General features: G+C 43.6%; 1 protein-coding gene across 5 annotated transcripts in view; it reads right to left on the bottom strand.

Annotated features, from left to right (window-relative positions):
• Positions 1 to 22232, bottom strand: part of LOC142748947 (RUN and FYVE domain-containing protein 1-like) — a 543301-nt gene extending 521069 nt beyond the window's left edge. For 2 of the 5 annotated variants that reach the window (XM_075856372.1, XM_075856375.1), the window contains exons 1-3: positions 22072 to 22231; positions 11837 to 12031; positions 6285 to 6402 (exon numbers count right to left, since the gene is read on the bottom strand). In XM_075856372.1, the coding sequence (XP_075712487.1) occupies positions 6285 to 6402; positions 11837 to 11993 (275 nt within the window). In that variant the 5' untranslated portion in view covers positions 11994 to 12031; positions 22072 to 22231. Of the gene's footprint in view, positions 1 to 4015; positions 4145 to 6284; positions 6403 to 11836; positions 12032 to 22071 lie in introns of those variants that run through there. The other 3 variants (XM_075856376.1, XM_075856373.1, XM_075856378.1) reach the window with 3 other exon arrangements.
• Between the last annotated feature and the right edge of the window lie 2723 nt (positions 22233 to 24955).

Genomic DNA, 24955 nt, shown 5'->3' with positions numbered 1-24955 from the left:
AAAAAAAGTAAAAATAAAAGTTGTAAAACATACAATAAAAGTTTCAAGTAATAACACAAAACACAATCGCCCTTTTTCACTTATCAAGTAATATATTATTGAAAAAAATAATAAAGCCATACATATTTGGTATCGCTGCGACCGTAACGACCTAAACTATAAAAATATTATGTTATCTATCCAGCGTAGTGAACGCCGTAAAAAAAAAAACTCAAAAACACTGCCATAATTACTGTTTTTTTGGTCACCGTCTTCCAAAAATTTAAATAAAAAGTGATCAAAAAGTTGCATGTATCCAAAAATGGTACCTATAAAATCTATACCTCGTCTCGCAAAAAACAAACCCTCACACCGCTCCATCGACGAAAAAATGTAAAAGTTATGGCTCTCAACATCGTGACAGAAGAAATACATTCTCTTTACAAAAGTAATTTTATTGTGCAAAAGGTTATAAAAAAGTTCTATAAATTTGGTATCGCCGGAATCGTACTGACCCGCAGAATAAAGGTAACATGTAGTTTATAACGTATGGTGAACGCTGTATATAAAAAAAACAAGCTATTGCAGAATTGCTGTTTTTTTGTCACCTTGCCTCCCAAAAAAAGGATAACAAGTGATCAAAAAGTTGCATGTACCCCAATATGGTACCAATAAAAGCTACAGCTCGTCCCGTAAAAAAAGAGCTCTCATACCACTACGTCTATGAAAAAATAAAATAAGTTAAGGCTCCAATAATTCAGAAAAGAAAAATATGCAGTTGTGCCGGCCCGAGGGGAACATTTCTTCTGTTTCAAAAGGCGATGTATCAAGGCACTAAAATTAGGGAACCAGGAAGGGGAGGGCCCAAACATATCTGCTGTAGGCGAGGGTGCCCGTATTATACCAGGACAACACTTTCCCGGCAAAATTCCCCAAACTGTAAAGGTGCAGAGTGTGGACCAAAAGGGGGATAAGGAAGGACGCCAGTTATCAGTGCGACACCGGCCTGTGCAGAAAGGATCGATCACAGCGTAACACACATCTATGGATCAATTTATTATATTTTTTACCTTATTATTATACCACCTGACTATGCCCCGATGTACTTTGCCCAGCTCACATATGCCCCACATTATAAACGGAAACACCAGTGATACTTCAAACAAAACTATTACCAAGCAAATTCCACGCTCCAAAAGCCAAATGGCGCTCCCACCGATCTGAGCCCTACAGCATGCCCAAACAGCTGTTTATGTCCACATATATGGCATCGCCATACCCGGGAGAACCCTTTTAACAATTTTTGAGGTTTGTGTCCCCAGTGGCACAAGCTGGGCACGACATATTTGACAATGAATTGGCATATCTAGGGCAAAATTTTAATTTGTACCTTCGGCAGCGCAATCATTTATGGAAAAGACACGTGGGGTGAAAATGCTCACTACACCCCTTAATAAATGCCTTGAGGGGTGTAGTTTCCAAAATGGGGTCACTTCTCAGGGGTTTCTTTTATTTCACATCTGAGCCTCTGCAATTGAGAACCAATACTTTATATGTCGCCAAATTAGGCCTCAATTTTACACGGTACCCTTTCACTCCTGAGCCCTGTCGAATGTCCAGGCAAAAGATTAGGGCCACACGTAGGGTGCTTCTAAAACCGGGAAACACCGCATAAAAATTGAGAGCTGTCTTGTTATGGTGGCACAAGCCGGGCCCCACATATTGGCGTATCTAAGGAAAAATTCCCATTTTCACTCTCCCACATCGCGTGCACACCAATTTCTGCAACACACCTGTGAGGTTAACATGCTCACTACACCCCTAGGTGAATACCTTGAGGGTGTTGCTTCCAAAATGGGGTCACTTCTGGGGGGGGGACTGTTTTGGTTCCACAGGGACTTTGCAAATGCAACATAGCGACCAGAAACCAAATGCAGCAAAATCTGTACATCAAAAGCAAATGGCGCTCCTTCCCTTCTGAGCCCTGCCGTGTGTCTAAACAGCAGTTTATGACCACGTGTGGGGTATTGCCGTACTCCAGAGAAGTTGCTTTACAAATGTTAGGGTTCTTGTTTTCCTTTATTTGTTGAGAAAATTAAAAATTTTGAGCTAAAGCTACATCTTATTGAAGAAAAAGGATTTTTTTTATTTTCACTGCCCAATTCTAATAAAATCTATGAAACACCTGTGGGGTCAAAATGCTCACTACACCCCTAGATGGATTCCTGAAGGGGTGTAGTTTTCTCAATGGAGTCATTTTTTTGGGCGTTTTCACTGTTTTGGTCCCTTAGGGGCTTTGCAAATGCGACATGGCCTCCGCAAACCATTCCTGCTAAATTTGAGCTCCAAAAGCCAAATGGCGCTCTTTTCCTTTTAAGCCCTGCCGTGTGTCCAAATAGCTGTTTATTACCACATATGGGGGATTGTTTTACTCGGGAGAAATTGCTTTACAAATGTTGTGGTGCTTTTTCTCCTTTAGTCCTTGTGGAAATTAGAAAAAATTAGCTAAACCTACATTTTCTTTGAAAGAATGTAGATTTTCATTTTCATGGCCCATTTTCAATAATTTCTGCAAAAAACCTGCGGGGTCAAAATGCTCACTACACCCCTAGATGGATTCCTCAAGGGGTGTAGTTTTCTCAATGGAGTCACTTTTTGGGCGTTTTCACTGTTTTGGTCCCTCAGGGGCTTTGCAAATGTGACATGGCCTCCGCAAACCATTCCTGCTAAATTTGAGCTCCAAAAGCCAAATGGCGCTCTTTCCCTTCTAAGCCCTGCCGTGGGTCCAAACAGCCATTTATTACCACATGTGGGGTATTGTTTTACTCGGGAGAAATTGCTTTACAAATGTTGCGGTGCTTTTTCTCCTTTACTCCTTGTGGAAATTAGAAAAAATTAGCTAAACCTACATTTTCTTTGAAAGAATGTAGATTTTAATTTTCACGGCCTACTTCCAATAATTTCTGCAAAAAACCTGCGGGGTCAAAATGCTCACTAGACCCCTAGATAATTTCCTCAAGGGGTGTAGTTTCCCAAATGGGGTCACTTTTGGTGGATTTCCACTGTTTTAGCACCGAAAGAGCCCTTCAAACCTGACATGGTGCCTAAAATATTTTCTAATAAAAAGGAGGCCCAAAATCCACTGGGTGCTCCTTTGCTTCTGAGGCCTGTGCTTCAGTCCATTAGCACACTAGGGCCACATGTGGGGTATTTCTAAAAACTGCAGAATCTGGGCAATAGATATTGAGTTGCGTTTCTCTGGTAAAAACTTCTGTGTTACAAAAAAAATAGATTAAAAATGAATTTCTGAAGAAAAAAAAATGAAATTTGAAAATTTCACCTCCACGTTGATTTCATTTCTGTGAAACATTTAAAGGGTTAAGAAACTTTCTAAATGCTGTTTTGAATACTTTGAGGGGTGAAGATTTTAAAATGGGGTGACTTTTTGGCGGTTTCTAATATATAAGGCCCTAAAAGCCGCTTCACAACTGAACTGGCCCCTGTAAAAATAGCCTTTTGAAATTTTCTTGAAAATGTCAGAAATTGCTGCTAAAGTTCTAAGCCTTGTGATGTCATAGAAAAATAAAAGGATGTTCAAAAAACGATGCAAATATAAAAGTAGACATATGGGGGATGTTAATTAGCAACAATTTTGTGCGGTATAACTGCCTGTCTTACAAGCAGATACATTTACATTTAGAAAAACGCTAACTTTTGCAATTTTTCACAAAATTTTGGTGTTTTTCACTGATAAATATTGAATTTATCGACCACATTTTTCCACTATCATAAAGTCCAATGTCTCACAAGAAAACAATCTCAGAATCGCTTTGATAGGTAAAAGCATTCCGGAGTTATTACCACATAAAGTGAAATATGTCAGATTTGAAAAAATGGGTCAGGTCCTGAAGGCCAAAATGAGCTTGGTCCTGAAGGGGTTAAAATTGTTTGTAATGATTGCCATTTTATAAATAGGTGGATTCATAAATTATTTGCTAAAGAGTGATATAACTAGCTAAAATAACTAATATTTTACCCAAACAGGGAATTACAAGCGGTGCATCTCCAGAGACAACTTGCTAGCTAATTCCTGAGAATTCAGAAGTCTCTGCAATGATTGAGTCAGTATGTAGGAGTGAGAGGGGAAGGCTGGAAGAATGGAGTCAGCAGGCTTGCAGACCAGTGACCAGGCTGAAGCTCCACTGTATCTGTAAGATGGCAGACAATGAGAACTTCCTGTTAGTGAATTAGAAAGAAGAGGTCTATATCAAAAACAACTGAGCTTTAAAGGGAAAGATTCCATAAAGATACAGTACATGAGGGTCTAAGAGCACTGGAGGTATGTTTTAAAGCGTAAGAACGGTCCAAAGTAAAAAGGTCACTATAAATAGCAAATGTGTAGTAAACATACCTGGTGTCATCCTTTTGAAAGACGCCGCTGGCATTCGTCCGTTCCGTTTACCCCATTTCTATGTATCTAAAATGGCCACCACAGTCTAAGACTACCCTATGCACAGTGGGCTTTGGTAGTCTGAGACATGCCACCCAAGCCCTTGGGTGGATCAGCAACGCTATGTTCATCTTCCCCTGCAGGCCATGTTGCAGGGGTCCCAGCTGAAGCTTCAGCGGAAGAGCTGCATATAAAAAGAGAAAGAAGCATTTTCTTGATGTCAATGGCACTCCCTTCCTACTCTTTACGCTGGTCTTTTGGCCTTCTAATGCGCTCCTCTGTGCTGCTGTGCGGGTCTCTTGTAATGCAACACTTCCGCTGTAGCTTCTGCTGGGACCTCTACAACAGAACCAGCAGGGGAAGACAAAAGACAGAATATACACGGTGCTGCTGGTCAATCAGAGGACAGGGGGTCGTGTTGAAGCACACACTGCATCGGGTAGTCTCAGAAAGTGGCGGCCATTTTACATACATAGAATGTATGGCACCAAGTAGGTTTTTACCACACATTTGTTAAATTATAGTTACAGGTTTACGTTGGACCAGAGGTTTGCGTTAAAGCATACCTCCAGTGCGCTTACTGGAAAGGGGTCACCAAAGTGGCCGAACAGTGGCAGCATCTTTCAAAAGAAATATATTTACTATACATTTGCCATGTATAGTGCACTTTTTATTTTGCATTGGAGGGCTGCTTTAAATTCCAGTACTAATACAATCTTCAATGTAATACATTTGCTTTACATTATCTAGGAGTAAGGCCTCATGCACACGACCGTATTTTTTCCCACCCGTAAAGACTGGCGTAAATACGGGTCCGGTGTCACACGTATTCCACCCGTTTTGCACCAGTATTTACGAACCCGTGCCCGTAAATATGGGTCCGGTGTCACACGTATTCCACCCGTATTTACGAGCACGTTTTTGGCGGCAAAATAGCACTGCACTAATCGGCAGCCCCTTCTCTCTATCAGTGCAGGATAGAGAGAAGGGACAGCCTTTTCTGTAATAAAAGTTAAAGAAATTCATACTTACCCGGCCGTTGTCTTGGTGACGCGTCCCTCTCTTCACATCCAGCCCGACATCCCTGGATGACGCGGCAGTCCATGTGACCGCTGCAGCCTGTGATTGACCTGTGATTGGCTGCAGCGGTCACATGGCCTGAAACGTCATCCAGGACGTCGGGCCGGATGTCGAGAGGGACGCGTCACCAAGGCAACGGGCGGGAGACCGGACTGGAGGAAGCAGGAAGTTGTCGGTAAGTATGAGCGTTTTTTTTTTTGTTTTTTTACAGGTTTATACTGATCGGTAGTCACTGTCCAGGGTGCTGAAAGAGTTACTGCCGATCAGTTAACTCTTTCAGCTCCCTGGACAGTGACTATTTACTGACGTCGCTTAGCAACGCTGCCGTAATGACGGGTGCACACATGTAGCCACCCGTCATTACGGGAGCTCCATAGACTTCTATGGACTGTCCGTGCCGTTATTACGGCCTGAAATAGGACATGTTCTATCTTTTTCAACGGCACGGGCACCTTCCCGTGAGAAAACGGGAAGGCACCCGTCGCCAATAGAAGTCTATGAGCCCGTTATTACGGGTCGTGATTACGACCCGTAATAACGGGAGTTTTTACGGTCGTGTGCATGAGGCCTTAGTAATGATAAAAAGAAAACAAGGTTATCTAAGGATAAATGAAATAACAAGTACATTGAGAGAATATATCAAAATCCTTTCATTTTTACCTAATGTAAACAGATGAAATGACTTACATTCATTATGGTCACTGTACCGTACACCCAATGATTTATACATTGCAAAACTCAATACAATGTTTTCTGCAGTATGTGCTTCACTTACTTAATTTCAGGAAGATTCCTTATGTTTGTAAAGATGTCAGCTGACTCAGGACAAAGTTTTTCCACCAGTTCCAAAGGACCAAAGAAAGATTTATTTTGGACTCTAAAGCTCTTTTTGACTGCAAAAGTATAAAACAAATAAGTCATTAAAATTGTGGCAAAGACATTTTAAAAGTAGTACATATCTATTTATAACTTCCCATCCATTTTAGCTGTAGACCTCTGAACCATCTCTCCAATTTTCCTTTATCCTTCCGACAATCTGATGTCGATACCACTACCACATATTCAAGGTGTGGCCCCACAAGTAATGTATATAGGAGCCAGTATTATACTGAATTCATAGGTTGTTCCGTCTTTTTATGCAGCCTAAGGCCTCATGCACATGAACATAAAAGCGCCCGTAATTACGGCCCGCAATTACGGGACCATAGACTTCTATTGGCCACGGGTACCTTCCCGTATGCTTACGGGAAGGTGCTCGTGCCGTTGAAAAATATGGAACATGTTCTATTTCAGGCCGTAATTACGGCCTGGGCAGGCCCATTGAAGTCTATAGGGCTCCCGTAATTACGGGTGGTTAACTGATCGGCAGTAACTCTTTCAGCACCCGGGACAGTTACTACCGCTGGAGTTAATAGTATTAAAAATTAACTTACCTGCTTCTTCCTCCAGTCCGGCCTCCCGGGATGACGTTACATCCCATGTGACTGCTGCAGCCAATCACAGGCTGCAGCTGTCACATGGACTGCCGCATCATCCAGGGAGGTCGGACTGGATGTCAAAACAGGGACGCGTCACCAAGCCAACGGTACGTATGAACTTTTTACTTACAATCGCTGCAGGAACTCTGCCCGAAAGGGCTGCCCCTTCTCCCTTTCCAGCACTGATAGAGAGAAGGGGCTGCCGATAAGTGCAGAGAAAATGTGTCCGTAAATACGGGTGGAATACTGGTGACACTGGACCCGTATTTACGGGAGGAAAAAAATACGTTTGTGTGCATTAGGCCTAAGGCCCCATGCACACGACCGTATTTTTTCCCTCCCGTAAATACGTAGTCACCCGTATTTACGGACCCGTGTTCTCTGCCTCTCTTTACACGTAGAGAGAGATATTGGAATGCAAGAATACGTAAAGGTGTTACCCTCTTATAATTTTACAAATTATTAATGTAATGAGATCACACTAGGTGTACACCACCGATTAAATAGTATATATGAAAATATATGGCTCTCTCAAGTGTCAATCTAAAATCTTAACTATTTGAAGATCGTCTGTTCGGCGGCCACCACCCCTGGAAGAAGCCGGAAATACCGGCGAAACGCGCGTCGGGTGTTTTAATCACAAGCAATGTTACTTGTCCATATACATTCTCCGTTCGAGGTATCAGCTCTCAACCTCCAATTGTGGCAGAATATCTGTCGGCATTATGGACTTTCATCCGCCTCTAGCGCGGAGCCTGCACACTGCATGTGCACTCAGTGAGTTACTACAAACGAAGGGACCGTGCTGAGCTGTATTGGATGTGCTGACAAGCACCCAAACAGCTGATCTCCTGTCTGTCTATCTCCTGCAATCCTTCAGACCACACACGGTAGTGTACAGTGCATGCCGTCTCTGTCTCCGTGCAAATTGCTAGACACGCTAAGACGGTTGCCACAATAGGTTCTTCCATTGCTGGGCTCACTTTACAGCCCGATGAAGGAACCTTAAAGAGGCTCTGTCACCAGATTATCAAATCCCTATCTCCTATTGCATGGGATCGGCGCTGCAATGTAGAGAACAGTAACGTTTTTGTTTTGTTTTTAAAACTTTCATTTTTGGCCAAGTTATGAGCTATTTTATATATATATATGCAAATGAGGTTTGAAATGGACAACTGGGCGTTTTTTTTTTCGTTATGTCCAACTGGGCGTGTATTGTGTTTTTAACTGGGCGTGTTTACGTGTATGACGCTGACCAATCAGTGACCAGTCAGCATCATACACTCATCTCCATTGATTTACACAGCAGCGATGTGCAGCCACATAAACAGAGATTAACGTTAATCAAGTGTCCTGATAATGAATACACATGAAATCCAGCCTGGACGTCATGTGTACTCAGAATCCTGACACTTCTGACTCTTTTCTTTGAGATTTCTAGCAAGTGAAACGAAATCTCGTTTACCTCTGTAATCTCGCGAGAAACAGTAAGATACATTAGTATTACAGTTAGAACGCAGGAGCTGTGTTTCGCTGTGCTGGACGTGCTGACAAGCTTCCAGACAGCTGATCCCGGCTCACAGGCTGCAAATCTCCTCTGTTACATGCAGTGAATTAGGATCCTTCAGTAGGATCCTTCACTGCAGGGTTTTGATTATAACCTGATCATAGGCATACCAATGAGAAGGGTATATTCTTAGCCCAGCATGTGAAACACGTTATTCTGACTGATTTTAAGTCATTGATTTCTCAGAGAAAGTTTACAACATCCTCAGTTTCAAATCTGATTCGTGCAGGCAAACTGTTATGTATCAAACATATATACCTCCCAGATTGAGGCTAATTGTCCCATACAAGTTGAAGACCAGTAAATTTAATTCACAACGGAGTATGTTCACTTAAGACATTCAATTGTCTACAGTGTCAAGTGAGGGGTCATTGTCACTGTCAATTCAACATCTAACATTGCCATTTTTAACCATTTATTAATAAAGTATTTATTATTTTTCAATTCAACACGATCATACTACTTTCCCCTCTATCCCTTCCCCCCCCTTTTTTCAGAGATATTGGAATGCACTAATCGGCAGCCCCTTCTCTCTATCCAGCACTGATCGCCAGCCACTTCTCTCTATCAGTGCTGGATAGAGAGAAGGGGCAGCCCTTTCGGGCAGAGTTTCCGCAGCGGAACGCAGCAATAGAAAGAAAAAGTTCATACGTACCCCGGCCGTTGTCTTGGTCCCTCTGACATCCAGTCCGACCTCCCTGGATGACGCAGCAGTCCATGTGACCGCTGCAGCCTGTGATTGGCTGCAGTGGTCACATGGGATGAAATGTTATCCCAGGAGGCCGGACTGGAGGAAGAAGCAAGGAGTTCTGGGAAAGTATAAACTTTTTTTTGTTGTGAGTTTTTGAAGGAAACATTAGAAATCTACATTGTGAGCACCGCGCATGGTACTCACTGTCCAGCGGTAGTCACTGTCCAGGGTGCTGAGTTACTGCCGATTAGTGCATCCCCTTCTCTCTATCCAGCACTGATCGTTTAACTCTTTCAGCACCCTGGACAGTGACTACCGCCAGACAGTGAGTACCATGAGTAGAAACACTCCCGTAATTACGGGTGCACACACGTAGCCACCCGTAATTACGGGAGCCTGATACTTCTATGGGCCTGCACGTGCCGTAATTACGGCCTGAAATAGGATATGTTCGATATTTTTCAACGGCCCGGGCACCTTCCCGTAAGCAAACGGGAGGGTACCCGTGGACAATAGAAGTCTATGGGCCCGTAATTACGGGCGTATGCATGGGGCCTAACTCATTGGTTTTGTAACCTTTGTCTGGCATTGAATATTGCTACATTGCTTGAGGTTAACCCCTTTCCTCCGCAGCCATTTTTCAGATTAAAATCTGGAACTCGCACCTATCTCTAGAACGGAGCCTCTTAAACCCCGTTCTAGCTTTTTGTGCTCACGCTGACTCCCGTCCACTTCCTGATTACATGGTCGGGAGTTTCGGAAAAAGCGTAACTCGCTGAGCTACATGATTTCTGTAAATCACATAGCAGTTAATGTCAGCTGCGGGAGCAGCTCAGAACGCGAGCTACACGGTTTCTGTAACTACTAAAAACTAGAACGGGGTTTAGGAGGCAATAATGTATTGCAGTATATCATGATTTTGACATGCTCATATTAAGTCCTAATAAAAATACAAAAAAAATGGAAGACTGGTGAGACTTCATTAGACCCCCAGGCTGCCATGGCAACCATTGGAACCCCGCGATCGCGTTGCGGTAGGGCCAATGGAATGTCAGAGGAGGCCGTCCCCCTGTTTCTAACGGCTTAGATGCTGTGGTCGCTATTGACAGCGGCATCTAAGGGGGTTCGCCGAGTGGGATAGTTACACTGAAGAGTTGGCTGTAAAATACAGCCAACACGCACGTTTTATGGAGCGGGCTCAGCTCGTGAATCCACGCCATACTCCCCCCACCTGACCTCCACTGTATATATACGGCGGATGACTGGAAGATGTGGCAGGAGTTATGCAGAATTTCCTCCAAAAATAATGCCACACCTGATGACATGTTGAAGGCAGCCAGGTTTTTTTTCTAAAGCTGAACAATCTCTTTAAAAGCTAAGTACACCTTTTTTTTTAAAAAAAAAAATTAAATCAGTGTATCAGTAACTTTCTAATTACTTTTTATTAAAAATAATTTTTACTTTGAGATACAGCTGCTTTGTATACTGTATACAGAGCACCTGTATCTTACACGAAGACCTGAATCAGTCAGGTCCGCAGGACTGATGGGTTCAGTGACAGCGGGTCCTTCGAGTCTCCGATACGCAGGATCCACCTGTTTTAGATCACATCTAAGTTATGAACTAAGTTGTGGTCGATAACAGCTTGATCCTGTGTGTCAGAGACACGAAGGACCCACTGTCGCTGAACCGGTCTGTAAAGGATCTGCCAGGCACTACGTCTGTGGATACTCCCAGGATTAATCAATCGACACCTGAGGCCGGAGCTCTTAGACTGACTCCGGCTCCCACCAATCAGGGTGGCAGGCTCAGGAGTGGGAGAGCCTATCGCGGCCTGGTCAGTCGGAGTTCGCTCCGCCCCCTGTCCATTTATACCTGCCGTTTTCTCTTCCTCATTGCTTGTGATTCTTCCTTGTTTCCTGGCCCTGCTACAGCCTTGCTTCAGCCTTGCTACAGCTTCCGCTTATCCTGCTTCGTTCTAACCCCGGCTTGCTTCCTGCTCCTTGCTCTGCGTTCGTATACTTCGTGACATCCTGATTCTGACTGGCTCGTTGACCACTCTGGTTTCCTCACGGTGTTCCGTGGGCTACTGCCCCTTCCCTTGCTTGTTCCCCATTTGTATTCCCTTGCACTTAGTCAGCGTAGAGACCGCCGCCCAGTTGTACCCCGTCGCCTAGGGCGGGTCGTTGCAAGTAGGCAGGGACAGGGCGGTGGGTAGATTAGGGCTCACTTATCCCATTCCCCTCCTTCCTGCCATAACACTGTCAGTCCCGCTAACAAATAGTTTTCAAAAGGTGTACATAGCCTTTAACCAGTCCTTTTGTCCTAGTTTGTCTTTTCAGTGTTGTTTTATGGATGTAAATCCCCATCAATGATCTGTATTGTTAAGATGTGACATTTGTGTAGAACCACACTAAATGTCACATGGGGACACAAATGCCGTGGGCACAGGAACAAATTTCAATGGCTGAAATTTCTGCGCAGAGCTAAAATGTTCAATAAAGAAGTTGTCCAGTAAGATGACAAGTAAAGAAAAACAGATGGAAAAGACACAGTTAATTCATGTTGTATTGTCGAAGGACTGAAAATACCTTTTAAACCATGCTTCAGGCAGTGCTCCAGCACAAAGAAAAACTGCTGCAGTGGAGGGAAATCAGAATCCAGGCTTCTGTCCAGATTTAGAGCCGACTGGATCAATACCTTTACAGTAATCTTCATCATATTCATTAGGTTGGCACGTTCATCCATCCTGATACCTTTATACGAGACTGGAAAATTCACTGCTTCTGTCACATAACACCAAAGACAGTTAGTGTATAAACCACCAAGTTATATTGCGTTTTCATGGAAAAAATAAAATCCACTACACAAACACAAACTGAGCAAATATATATACAGTTTTATGATAAAGTTTTTGCCCCTCAACCAAATTTGTATTTTTGCTAAGTTGTCACATTTAAATGCATCAGATCATCCAACTAAATTTTAATATAAGATAAAGACAACATGACAAACACAAAATGCAGGTTTTAAATGATCATTCCATTTTTTCCCCCACTCTTCTTTGCAGAATTGTCCTAATTCTGCTACATTGGAGGGTTTTCGTGCATCAACTACCTATTTAGGCTATGTTCAGACAGGGCGGTAAGCTGCGTAAAAGCACACAGCATATCCGCCCTCGGCACCACAGGGAAATCCGGACAAAAAAACGAACCAAATTTTGTCTCATAATTGCGTAACCTTGTGACGCCCCCCATTTCCAAACTGGAGGACGGCCTCCGGGGATGACGTTTCCATAGCGGAGTCCTGGCAACTGCCGCATTCAATTGTATCTGCATCTTCAGGACGCAGACACAATCGAATACAATGGCAGAGAAGGAAACTATCCACTTCCTGCTCTGCCATTAACTCCTCCTGCAGCGGAATCCCCGGCCAGAGCGTTGCCAATGCACTGGTAGGGGATTCCGCTACTGGAGAAGCCCTTGGCGTCATATATGGACAGTCACATCAGGGTCTCCCCCAGGAGAGGAATCCTTGACCAGAGTGTAGGCAACGTTCTGGCCGGAGATTCCCCTCCTAGGGGAAGCCACAATGTCTCGATCTACAGGGAGGAAGGGGTGTTGCACTATCTACAAGGGGGGGGGGTGTGGGGCACCATGTACAGGGTGGACTGTGTGTGGCAGATCTACAGAGGACACTGTGGTATTATCTACAGAGGGCACTATCTAAAAGGGGATGTGTGGCACTATCTGCAGGGGGCTCTGTGTTATTATATACAGGAAGCAGTGCGTGCCAATATCTTCAGGGAGATGCGTGTGGCAATGTCTACTGGGGGCAGTGTGGGGTACCATCTACAAGGGGCACTGAGTGTGGCACGATCTACGCTGGCTTTTACTCTGCAAGTGGTCAGCACACATTACCTAGCCCTAGTGATAAAGTGAGACATCACCTGCCTGTATACAAACAGATAACTAGAGCAAGAGATACTTCCACCATAGTAGTGGTCAGCCAAACTACTGCAGACATTTTTGTGTTTGTTTAGGTGTATGCAGAAATTCTGGAAAGAAAGCCACGGCCACTAGTCACACCCACCAGATAAGCCACGCTCCATAAGACACACCCGTCATGGACGCCACACCCGAAGTGTCCCCGGAAATTTGTTTAAATGTTGGCATCTATGCGTTTCATTCCATGTGACCCCTGCAGCCTGTGAATGGTTGCAGCGGTCACAGGGGATGAAACATCATCCCAGGAGGCCAGCCTGGACATCGCGCAGCGTGTGGATGAGTTTTGCTCCTGTATTATGCTGCAGATTTTCTGCAACAAAATCAGTTGCGGAAAATCTGCAGTATTTATGCTACGCGTGAACTTACCTTAGGTATCATGAACGCGACTGTAGTGGTTTTGTGGTCTGCAATAGCACGGACCCGTTGTCAGCATTTGTCCATGAAAAACCTTGAAAATTATGTCACCAGTAGTCCCAACCCCCTGAGGTGGTCAAATGATTGCTCTGGCACTATTTCTCTTGCGTTTTTGCTTCATTAAGTGCTCTGTCTGATTCCTCTGCTGATCTAGTTCTGGTTTCCTGCAATTCCTACACCTCAAAGATGTCCTGCGATCTTGTGGATGATGTTCTCCTGTCGTGGCTCCTCTCTCGGCGATTCGGACAGCAAGCACCAATGCTGGATGAACCGAAGTGGAGGAGAAAGAGGTATTGGATTCACCCCATTGTCTCCCAACAGCCTATAAAGGGTAATTTCCACACCCTATACACGGACGTGCGACAGCACCCGGATAAGTTTCACAGCTACAGCCGTCTGTCCATGTCTGCCTTTGACCGTTTGCTGTCAGACTCAACTTACAGGACACCAAAATGCGAGGGTGCATTTCTCCAGAGGAACAGCTAATCGTCACCCTCAGGTGAGAACACAATGTCCCATTTAAACCATGTGGCCCCGGTACGGTTAGTATAAACGTAGGTATCTCCTTTGACTATTGCCTCCATGTGGCCCTGGTACTGCTAGCACAAATAAATGGGCGTTTTTTCCCCCCCACAGATTCCTGGCAACCGGAATCGCTGCAATCCGAGTTTCTGCTGGGTTCCTCCATTTCGCTGCTCATCCGACTTCGCTGCAAAGTGAGCTGGCAGCAACTGAGAGTGACAGTGATGCCGCAGTCCAAAAGCAGAAAACTGGCTTTGGATTGCTGAGGGCTTTTATGACTGTGCACAGTTTCCTAACTGTGTCGGCGTGCTGGATGGCAAACACATTCGTGTGAAGAAGCCGCCTCACTCAGGGTCCCTATACTTCAATAATAAGGAGTATTGCTCGGTGGTGCTGTTGAACTTGACTGACAGTGACTACAGATTTATAATTGTGGATATAGGAGCCTATGGAGGCTCTGCTGATGCAGAATCTTCAGGGCTTCCAGAGTGGGTCAAGGTCTTCAATCCAACCAGCTCTCGCTTCCAGAACTGAGACATCTGCCGGGATCTTCTGCACTTCCAGCGCCATTTGTCATCTTGACTGATGAAGGATTTGGACTTCACAATCACCTGATGCAGTCCTTCCCCCAGGTGGGGTTTGGATGACCAGAGGCGCGTATTTTATCTACTGCCTCACTTGTGCGAGACGGTAAGTGGAGAGCGGCTTTGGGATTCTCAGCAGCATGTGGCGGGTATTCCAGTCCTATTTGCAGAGGAGTCTGGATAATGTGCCACTGGTTATCCAAGCCAGTGTCATCCTCCACAACTTTTGCTGGATTCATGATGCTGCGCTGGACGGGGAGCTGAAGCAGTACATGCCGACATCAACTATCGCTCTGGTACAGAACCAGTATGGAAGACCTGGAGCATCAGGACTGGCTATCCGGGAAATCTATGCGGATTACTTTCTGTCACCTGTAGGACCGGTTCCATGGCAGATGGATGCCATCTGCTAGAAACTTTGGTTCTGGACTGTTGCTTTTCAAGTTTAGTTTAGTTGTTTTGTTTAGTTAGTGTAGGGACTCGCAAGAGAATAAGGACCCTTCATGTGGGTTGCGAGCTTAAAGTATTTCTGAAAAAATTACTTTTTTCACTTTTTTTTTTTTAAATCTTTTCAGATTTTTTTTTCTAAATTTATTGTTAATTTTTTGTTTTTATTTTTTTCCCCCTAAATCTTTGGTATTCTGTGCAGAAATACAAACCAATACCTCATTATCCTGTGTAAAAATAAAAAATGTAATAGGAGCAGAGCTGCAGTACCATGGTACGGCTGATATACTGTGACCGGAGCTATCTGCTTCCATCAAGAACATCTGATGCCCGGAGGCAGCTGATCGGTGCAGGGTCCAGATGTCGGACCCTCACCAATCATATACTGATGACCTATCCACAGGATAGGTCATCAGTATGAAAAAATGTCCAGCGCATGGACAGCCCCTTGGACATCAAACACACTACACTACCATCACACATACACCATCTACACACCCACCAACATTATGATAAAAAAAAAAACATTTAGAAAAAGCTTTATGTGCAAAAAATATAATACAATTAAAAAAAAAATGTACAACCAAACAAAAGCATGGCTAGTGGAGGTGGTAAGTAATGCTATGATTTTATCCCCACGTAACAAACCCTGCCCATGTTGTGGGGGGTGCTAGCCGAAGTACTGAGCATAGGGGCTATGTTGCTGAAACATTCCCATGTCCTGTGAAAACAGGGGCTGTGAGGTGTCCTTCAGGTATGGCCTCTGCTGGCTTGACCGTGGTGGTGAATGTTCATCTGCTGTGCTGCGGAAGTATTCTAATGCCTGGAATAGCTTCCATGGACCGCCTTTGGAGCTGAGCCTCCACCACCCAAGAGAGTGGTCTGACATCTTATCTGCCTAATAGAACCCTCTTCAGCAGCTTAGTCAGGCTGCATCAGAAAATGTCCTCCTGCGTTTCCTGGCTTCGCTCCTCACAGGTTCCAATAACTGTGCGTTTATATGAGCCCTGGAATCTGGAGTGGCATGTGTGGGGGGCCACATTACGCACCCTGCAACGCACAGCTGGTCTGGAGGGCAGTGTATCATCTGCCTGAATCAGTACAGGGTTGCTCTCTGCAGCGGACTCTGTCAGACTGCTCGGTCTGGAGTCTGTCGTTGGAAATCATGGCTCCGCAGACCCAGATTTAAGAGGTGTCTCGTCCAAGTCCACCTCTGTCTGCTGTAGATTGCCCTTTGTTCTATGTAGTGAAAAAATTTAAATAATTAATGCTTCTAAACTCTGTCTTGGATACATATGATTTTTGAGTAGGCCCTAACTACAAACAATGAACACAGCAGAATATGACGGATGGAAGAATGCTAGGTACCAGGGACATCCCCTAACTACACACAGTGAACATAGCAGAAATTGACAGATGGAAGTATGCTACGTACCAGGGGGGTGCCTGGTTCATAGCATTGCCCCTGCCGCTGTGTTCTCGTCGCCTTCTCCCACTCCTCTTCATTGAGCTCTGCAGCTTCTACCCAGGCCCGGTCCTTGAGGTTGCGGTCCTGGTACCCATCCTGCCGCTTATCTCAAATGCATGGGCGGTCAGGCACCAGTGTGATGACCTGTTCAGCTTGGACAACTGCAAGTGACATCATTCTTCACTGTAGTCTGGTGTGGAATGTGCAAAAATTGATTCTCCTCATGGCCTCGTGTCTAGACATCTGGGATAGTCCATTGCGTCGCTAGGTAACCTATCCGCAATCGCAGATACACACGGACAGCAACGCAAATGCTGACCACAATTTCTGCGGTGCCATAAACTTCTACTGGTGAGTACGTTATCCAGCCCGGATCCGTAAAAAGAACAGTCATGTGCATGGGGCCATTGATGTGTCCGCAATTTATCCGCAAAATGTGGATAAATTGTGGCCGCAAAAATCCGGTCGTGTACATGAGGCCTTAACCCCTTCAGGACTGAGCCTGTTTTTTCAAATCTGACATGTGTCACTTTATGTGGTAATAACTCTTGAATGCTTTTACCTATCCAAGTGATTCTGAGAATGTTTTCTCACGACATATTGTACTTCATGTTAGTGAAAAAATTTGGTCGATAAACTCAATATTTATTTGTAAAAAACACCAAGATTTAGAGAAAATTTGCAAAAATGTGCATTTTTCTAAATTTAAATGTATCTACTTGTAAAACAGATAGTAATACCACACAAAATACTTACTAGTTTATATTTCCCTAATGTCTACTTTATGTTTGCTTAATTAGAAAGTCCCCATAAATCACCCCATTTTGAAAACTGCACCCCTCAAAGTATTCAAAACAGCATTCAGAAAGTGTTTTAACCCTTTAGGCGTTTCACAGAAATTAAAGCAATGTACAGATGAAATTTACAAATCTCATTTTTTTTTTGACAAAATTCATTTGGAATACATTTTTTTCAGCACCACAGAAGGTTTTACCAGAGAAACGCAACCCAATACTTATTGCCCAGATTCTGCAGTTTTTAGAAATATCCCACGTGACCCTAGTGTGCTAATGGACTGAAACACAGGCCTCAGAAGCAAAGGAGCACCTAGAGGATTTTGGGGCCTCATTTTTTTAGAATATATTTTAGGCACCATGTCAGGTTTGAATAGGCCTTGTGGTGCCAAAACAGTAAAGACCCCCAAAAGTGACCCCATTTTGGAAACTACACCCCTCAAGGAATTTTGTTAGGGATAAAGTTAGCATTTTGACCAAACAGTTGTTTTGCTGAATTCATTGGAATTAGTCTGTAAAGGTAAAAATCTACTTTTTTGCAGAAAAAACATAGCCATTTTAATTTTTACAAGGAATAAAGGAGAAAAATATCTGTAAAACAATTTCTCTCGATTATGTAAATGCGCCATATGTGGTAATAAAGTGCTGTTTTGACCCACACCGTGGCTTAGAAGGGACGGAGCGCTATTTGGCTTTTGGAGCTTAAATTTAGCTGGAATAGTTTTGGGTGTCATGTCGAATTTGCAAAGCTCCCGAGGGACCGAAACAGTGGACGCCTCCCAAAAGTGACCCCATTTGGAAAACGACACCACTTAAGGAATCTATCTAGGGGTATAGTGAGCATTTAGACCACCACAGGTCTTTTGCAGGATTTATTAGAATAGGGCCGTGAGAATTAATATCGACATTATTTCCACTAAAATGTTGCATTTTTTCAATTTCACAAAGGAGAAAAGGCACCCCAACATTTGTAAAGCAATTTCTCCCGAGTACAGTAATACCCCACATGTCATCATAAATTCTTTTTCATTAGAAAGTAATTAACCTTTTGCGGACTGATCCACGTTTTGCTTTTTCTTTTTAATTTTTCCCTCCCCGCTTTCCGAGAGCCATAACGTTTTTATTTTTCCGTCAATAGAGTGGTATGATGGCTTATTTTTTGCGGGACGAGCTGTAGTTTTTATTAGTACCATTTTTTGGTACATACAACTTTTTTTAGCACTTATTACATTTTTTGATAGAGCCAAGGTGACCAAAAAAACAGCAATTTTGCCGTTTTAAATTCTTTATTTTTCACGGCGTTCACCGTGCGAGTTAAATAATGGTATATTGTAATAGTTTGGACTTTTACGGACGCAGCGATACCAATTTTGTGTATTTTTTTTACATTACTTTAGAGAAAAAATGTGAAAAATTTTTTTTTTTGGACTTTAAATATTTATTTCATTTTTTCCACTAATAATAACTATTTACTTTTGTTTTTACATATTTTATTAGTCCCCATAGGAGACTTGAACCAGCAATCGTTAGATCACTGGTAGAATACACTGCAATACTAATGTATTGCAGTATATTGTCATTTTTACAGGCTCCTGTAACAGCGTGATCGCTGTTTCTGTCCGTTAGTCCCGGGTGTCAGCTGTAATACACAGCTGACACCCGCAGCGTATGGCGCGGGCTCAGAGCGTGAGGCGCTCCATATATCACCCCCCACACCACGACATGCTATTAAGTCATGGTGCGCGAAAGGTTTCATGCGCAGCGGATGGTGCAAAGTGAAAATTACAATTTTCGACTGATGTGCCATTTTAGTGCACTATATGTTGTGCCCAGTTTGTGCCACAAATAAAATATTAACCGGGTTCTCCCGGGTATGGCAATGCCATATCGGTGGACATAAACGGTTGTTTGGGCACACTGTAGGGCTCAGAAGGGAGGGAGCGGCATTTGGAGCGCAGATTTTGCTTGGTAGTAGCTCTGGCGTTTTGCTGGTATTTCAGTTTATAATGTGGGGCATATGTAAGCTGGGTAGAGTACATCAGGGGCATAATAAGAGGGTATAATAATGCGGTAAATAAATAATAATCCGCAGATATGTGGCCAGTGTGGCACTTATAAATGGCGCCCGATCTTATCCGCTTTTGAAACACTGCACATTTTGCATCGCCATATTCTGGGAGCCAGAACTTTTTTTATTTTTTCACCACCGGAGCTGCGTGAGGGCTTATTTGTTGCGGGACAATCTGTCGTTTTCATTGGTACCATTTTGGGGTACATGCGATTTTTTTGATCGCTTTTTATTCCATTTTTCGGCAAGCAAGGTGACCAATAACCATCACTTCTGACAATGATTTTTATTTATTTTTTACAGCGTTCTCCCTGGGCTATAAATGACCATTATATTTTATTCTGCGGGTCGGTACGATTACGGCGATACCATATGTATATCGTTATTTTTACATTTTGCAGCGTTTGCGCAATAAAATAACTTATTTATAAAATAAACTATTTTTTGTGTCACCATATTCTGAGAGCCATAACTTTTTTATTTTTAAGTCAAAAAAGCTGTGTAAGGGCTTGTTTTTCGCGGGACGGGTTGTAGTTTGTATTGGTACTATTTTGGCGTACATGCGACTTTTTGATCACTTTTTATTGTATATTTGGGGAGGGGTGGTGACCAAAAAATAGTGGTTGTGGCATAGTTTTTCGTTTATTTTATTTGCGGTGTTCACCGTGCGGGAAAAATAACATTATGGTTTTATAGATGGGTACGTTACGAATGCGGCGATACTAAATATGTGTACTTTTTTTTTACCTGTCATTTTTTTTCCTAGAAATAAAAGACTTACTATAGGAAAAAAAGCAGTTCATGTCACTTATAACTTTTATTTTTACACTTTTTTTTTTTAAACATTTTTTTTTACTTTTTTCACTTGTCCCACTAGGGGACACTTAGACTTGCAGCTCTTAGGCTTCGGTATATGGCAGCCCGGTAGCCATTGTCTGGCGTCCGGTTGCGATGGATACCATCGCCAGCCCCCGTGATCTCACGTGGGGGCTGCCGATCTCCGCTAAACGCCTTAGATGTGGCGATCGGAATCGACCGCCGCATCAAAGGGGTTAACTGACGAAATCAGCGGCGATGGACCGCTGATCGGCAACAGGGAATGCAGGGCAGACTCCCTGCAGTTAACCGACGCTGCGGTGCAGCGCGGCGGTTAACTGTCAAAGCACTGAAGTAACTACACGTCGAGGTGCGCGAAGTTACTGCACACCTCGACATGCATTAACGGCAAGGGGTTAAAGGGAAGGCGTCATGATTTTTATTTATTTTTTTATTATATTGCTTTAAATAAAATATAAACAAAAATTGTCACGTTCTAATTTTTACTGTGTTCAAACTTTTACTGCTCTATGGGGGCTGCCATTTTATTTTTCATCTCTGTATGTGTCGATTAACGACACATACAGAGATGGAATACAGCACATACATCCCCATAGAGAATGCGAACGGGAGCCGCTCCCACACAGACCAAAACGAAGCTCGTTCGCAGAGCGAAATCCGGCACCATTTTCATGTGGACCGGAAGCCGCTGCCGGACAGCAAGACGACGACTTCTGGCTGCGGCTTCCAGCCATATGTTCAGGCACAAGGAATAGGAGCGTAGACCAGAGGAGGCGGCAGCAGGAGAAGGTAATTCATGTGAGTGTATGTGATGCGTGTATTATGTTCGTGTTATACTGTCCCTGTATCTAATCCTCCTACACTGTGCAGTCGTTCAGAAAATGGCAGCATACAGTGTAGGAGGGTTGAAGATTCAAACCATTCCTTCTCCTGGCACTAGCCAGAAGAAGGGAGGGGGGATTGTGGAAGTATGGGAGCACGGCCCATAAAACACAAAAAGTAGGACATGCTCCATAATTTCCGGCACAGTTCTATGGCACGGACAACTATACGTAGCGATACGGAAAGGTGTCCGCTGCCAATAGAACCAGGTGGGTTCGTAATTGCGGACCGCAGTAGATTTTTTACGGTCGTGTGCATGGGGCCTTACTACACAGCTATAGACACATGACCAGACATGCACACTTCCAAGTCACGCCCAATGAGTTATACAATAAATTGCCACAGTGATGTCGTCGACTGAAATCTCAAATATACCAAGCCTAAGAGTATACCAGCCATTTAAATGCACAGAGGCAGGATTGAACCACAAAGCTGCAGCAGCTCACCCCAGCAGAATAGTCACAGCAATAAACGTAAATGATGAACGGGGTGTGACATTAGCCACCGCCAGGGGAAGAAGGTCATATCATATGGGTCCTTGGCTAGGATCACTCAGCTGTGGCCCCGGATTATGTGCAGGATCCAGACACCATGTGACACAGCAGCATTTACTACATAGAGAAGTTCAGTAGACGTGACAAGGAATTCATCGCTCCACCACTGACAAGACACTGAGAAGCCGCCAGCTGTGTGAGGGAAGTGTATCTGAGCCCCTGTACGGATAGCTATAGGCAAGAAATACACAGCTGTGGTGAGCATTTCCGGCAATGGCTGCAGACAATAACGCTGCTCAAAATACTGACCTCTAGTGCCGTGCAAAACTTGTGAAAGTGCTGGTGACCAGTCCACTCAGCTGCTAGCAGCCATCACAGGAAAACAAGGAAGCAGCGCCGCCCAACCACAGCTACGGATCTCTGTGAGGGACTTCTCTTAGCAGACGCTCGATCCTATACATGCAATTGGGCTAAAGGACCTGTGATGATGTGACGGCAATGTGATCAGTCATATGCACGGGAGGAGTCAGACTCTAGGCTGCTTCTCTCTGCAGAAGGTGTTTATACTTCGTGGTAGTAGGCGGAATGCGCGGGGGGTGTATATATTGTAGACGGAACAGACTTTGTGCATGTGTAATGTCTGCGGCAGTGATATGTCTATGGCGTTTGTGTGTCTATGTGGAAGAGCTGCGTATAATGTTTGTGTAACACAGCTGTGTATGAGGCCTTGCAACAACTACGGGATATGTGAATCTAGACCTCGTTCACAGTTTTTTGCAGGCAGAAAAAAATCTACATTTTGAGGCTGATTTTAAAGAGGCTCTGTCACGACATTATAAGTGCCCTATCTCCTACATAATCTGATCGGCATGTAGATAACAACAGTGGGTTTTATTTTGAAAAACTAAAAATTTTTAGCAAGTTATGAGCAATTTTAGATTTATGTTAATTCGTTTCTTAACCCCTTCCCGACATTAGACGTATCCATACGCCAAAGTCGGGCAGGGTAAATATGGAACGGACTAACGGAGTGAACCCGACACTTCAGAGTGACGAGCGGCATCGCGCTCAAGCGCGATCCCACTCGTTAAATGCCGCGGTCAACGTCGACCGCAGCATTTAAATCGTTAGAAAGAGGGGGTGACCCACTCTTAACAGCTCATCGCGCCCCCTGCAACACAATCGGGGGGGGGGGGGCGATGTTTGATATGGCTGCCTGGGGGCCTAATAAAGGCCCCCAGGTCCGCCATCTTTGTGCACCTATTAAGCACTGCCTCTGGCAGGGCTTAATAGATGCCTGTCAGAATCAAGATATACTCCAACAAAGGTTAAACAAAAATCATTTTCCCCCTAGAGCATAGTAAAAAAAAAAAAATTGTTATCGTTGTGTCCGTAAAAGTCTGAGCTATTACAATATATCATTATTTAACCCGCACGGTGAACGGCGGAAAAAAAATGGTAAACGCCAGAATCTCTATTTTTTTGGTCACCTAATCTCCCCAAAAAATGAAATAAAAAGTGATCAAAACATCGTATGTACACCAAAATGGTATCATTAAAAACTACAGCGAAACCCGTAAAAAAAAAAGGCCCTCATACCACTTAATCGACAGAACAATAAAAAAGTTATGGTTATAAATTTTATTTTTTACACTTAGGTTTTTACTTGTAAAAGTAGTAAAATATAGAAAATCTATATATATTTGGTATTGCCGTAATCGTATTTACCCACAGAATAAAGTTAACATGTTGTTTTAATTGCACAGTGAATTCCGTAAAAACGACGCACAAAAAACAATGAGGAATCGCTGTTTTTTTAAAAAATTTTCTACCCCACAAATAATTTTTCCCCTTTCCTAGTACATTATATGGCACAATAAATGGTTCTGCAAAAAACTACAGCTCGTCCCGCAAAAATCAAGCCCCCATAGTACTATATCGATGGAAAATTAAAAAAGTTATGGCTTATGGAATGTGGGGAGGAAAAAGCGAAAATTAAAATCTGAAAAAGGGCTGCGGCGGGAAGGGGTTAATGCTCAACTGGGCGTTTTTTAACTTTTGACCAAGTGGGCGTTGTACAGAAAAGTGTATGACGCTGACCAATCAGCGTCATACACTTCTCTCCATGTCCATCTGTATTCACGAGATCACACTGTGCTGTCACATACTCCCACATTAACGTTACTGAAGTGTCTTGAGAGTGAATAGACATCAACTCCAGCCAGATTGAGATGTCTATTCACACTCCCAACACTTCGTTAAAGTTTGTGTGGGACTTAATCATAGCACAGCGTGATCACGCTGTGCTGTGGGAGTAAGTCCCACAGTAACTTTACCGAAGTGTCGGGATTGTGAATATCCAAATAGAAAAAGAGAGCAGCAAAGTAGTACAACAACCTCCAGAGTAGCAGGGTGCAAGCCTCCAGGAATCCGACTTTAGAATCCCCAGATATCAGGCAAAGAATAGAGGCAGCACTCCAGAAGTCAAAAAAGGTATTTTTTATTTACCCATCTGTGTGATAGAATGCAGCGTTTCAGCTGCTCAATGCAGCCTTTGTCAAGCCACTTGACAAGTGCTGCATTGAGCAACTGAAACGTTGCATTCTATCACACAGATGGGTGAATAAAAATCCCTTTTTTGGGGGAGTTTGAATAGACATCGCGTCCTGGCTGGAGGCAATGTCTATTCACTCTCAAGACACTTCAGTAAAGTTAATGTGGATGTATGTGACAGCACATCGTGAGATCACGCTGTGCTGAGTACAAATGGAGAGAAGTGTATGACTCTGATTGGTCAGCGTCAGACACTTCTCTTTACAACGCCCTCTTGGTCAAAAGTTAAAAAAACACCCAGTTAGGCATTAAGAAACGAATTAGCATAAATCTAAAATTGCTCAAATATTATAGTTTTTCAAAATAAAACCCACTGTTGTTATCTACATTACAGCACCGATCACATTATGTAGGAGATAGGACACATATAATCTGGTGACAGAGCCTCTAAACTACCAGCGTTGTTTTAACCTTTTTTGTTTCTGCATTGCTCACAGTTATTTTTGCCCATGGCCATTAAATTTAAAGAGGCTCTGTCACCAGATTTTGCAGCCCCTATCTGCTATTGCAGCAGATAGGCGCTGCAATGTAGATTACAGTAACGGTTTTATTTTTAAAAAACGAGCATTTTTGGCCAAGT

The sequence above is a fragment of the Rhinoderma darwinii genome, chromosome 3, assembly GCF_050947455.1.
Source record: "Rhinoderma darwinii isolate aRhiDar2 chromosome 3, aRhiDar2.hap1, whole genome shotgun sequence".
NCBI classification, from domain to species: domain Eukaryota; kingdom Metazoa; phylum Chordata; class Amphibia; order Anura; family Rhinodermatidae; genus Rhinoderma; species Rhinoderma darwinii.
This window is presented reverse-complemented; position numbering and strand designations above follow the sequence as displayed.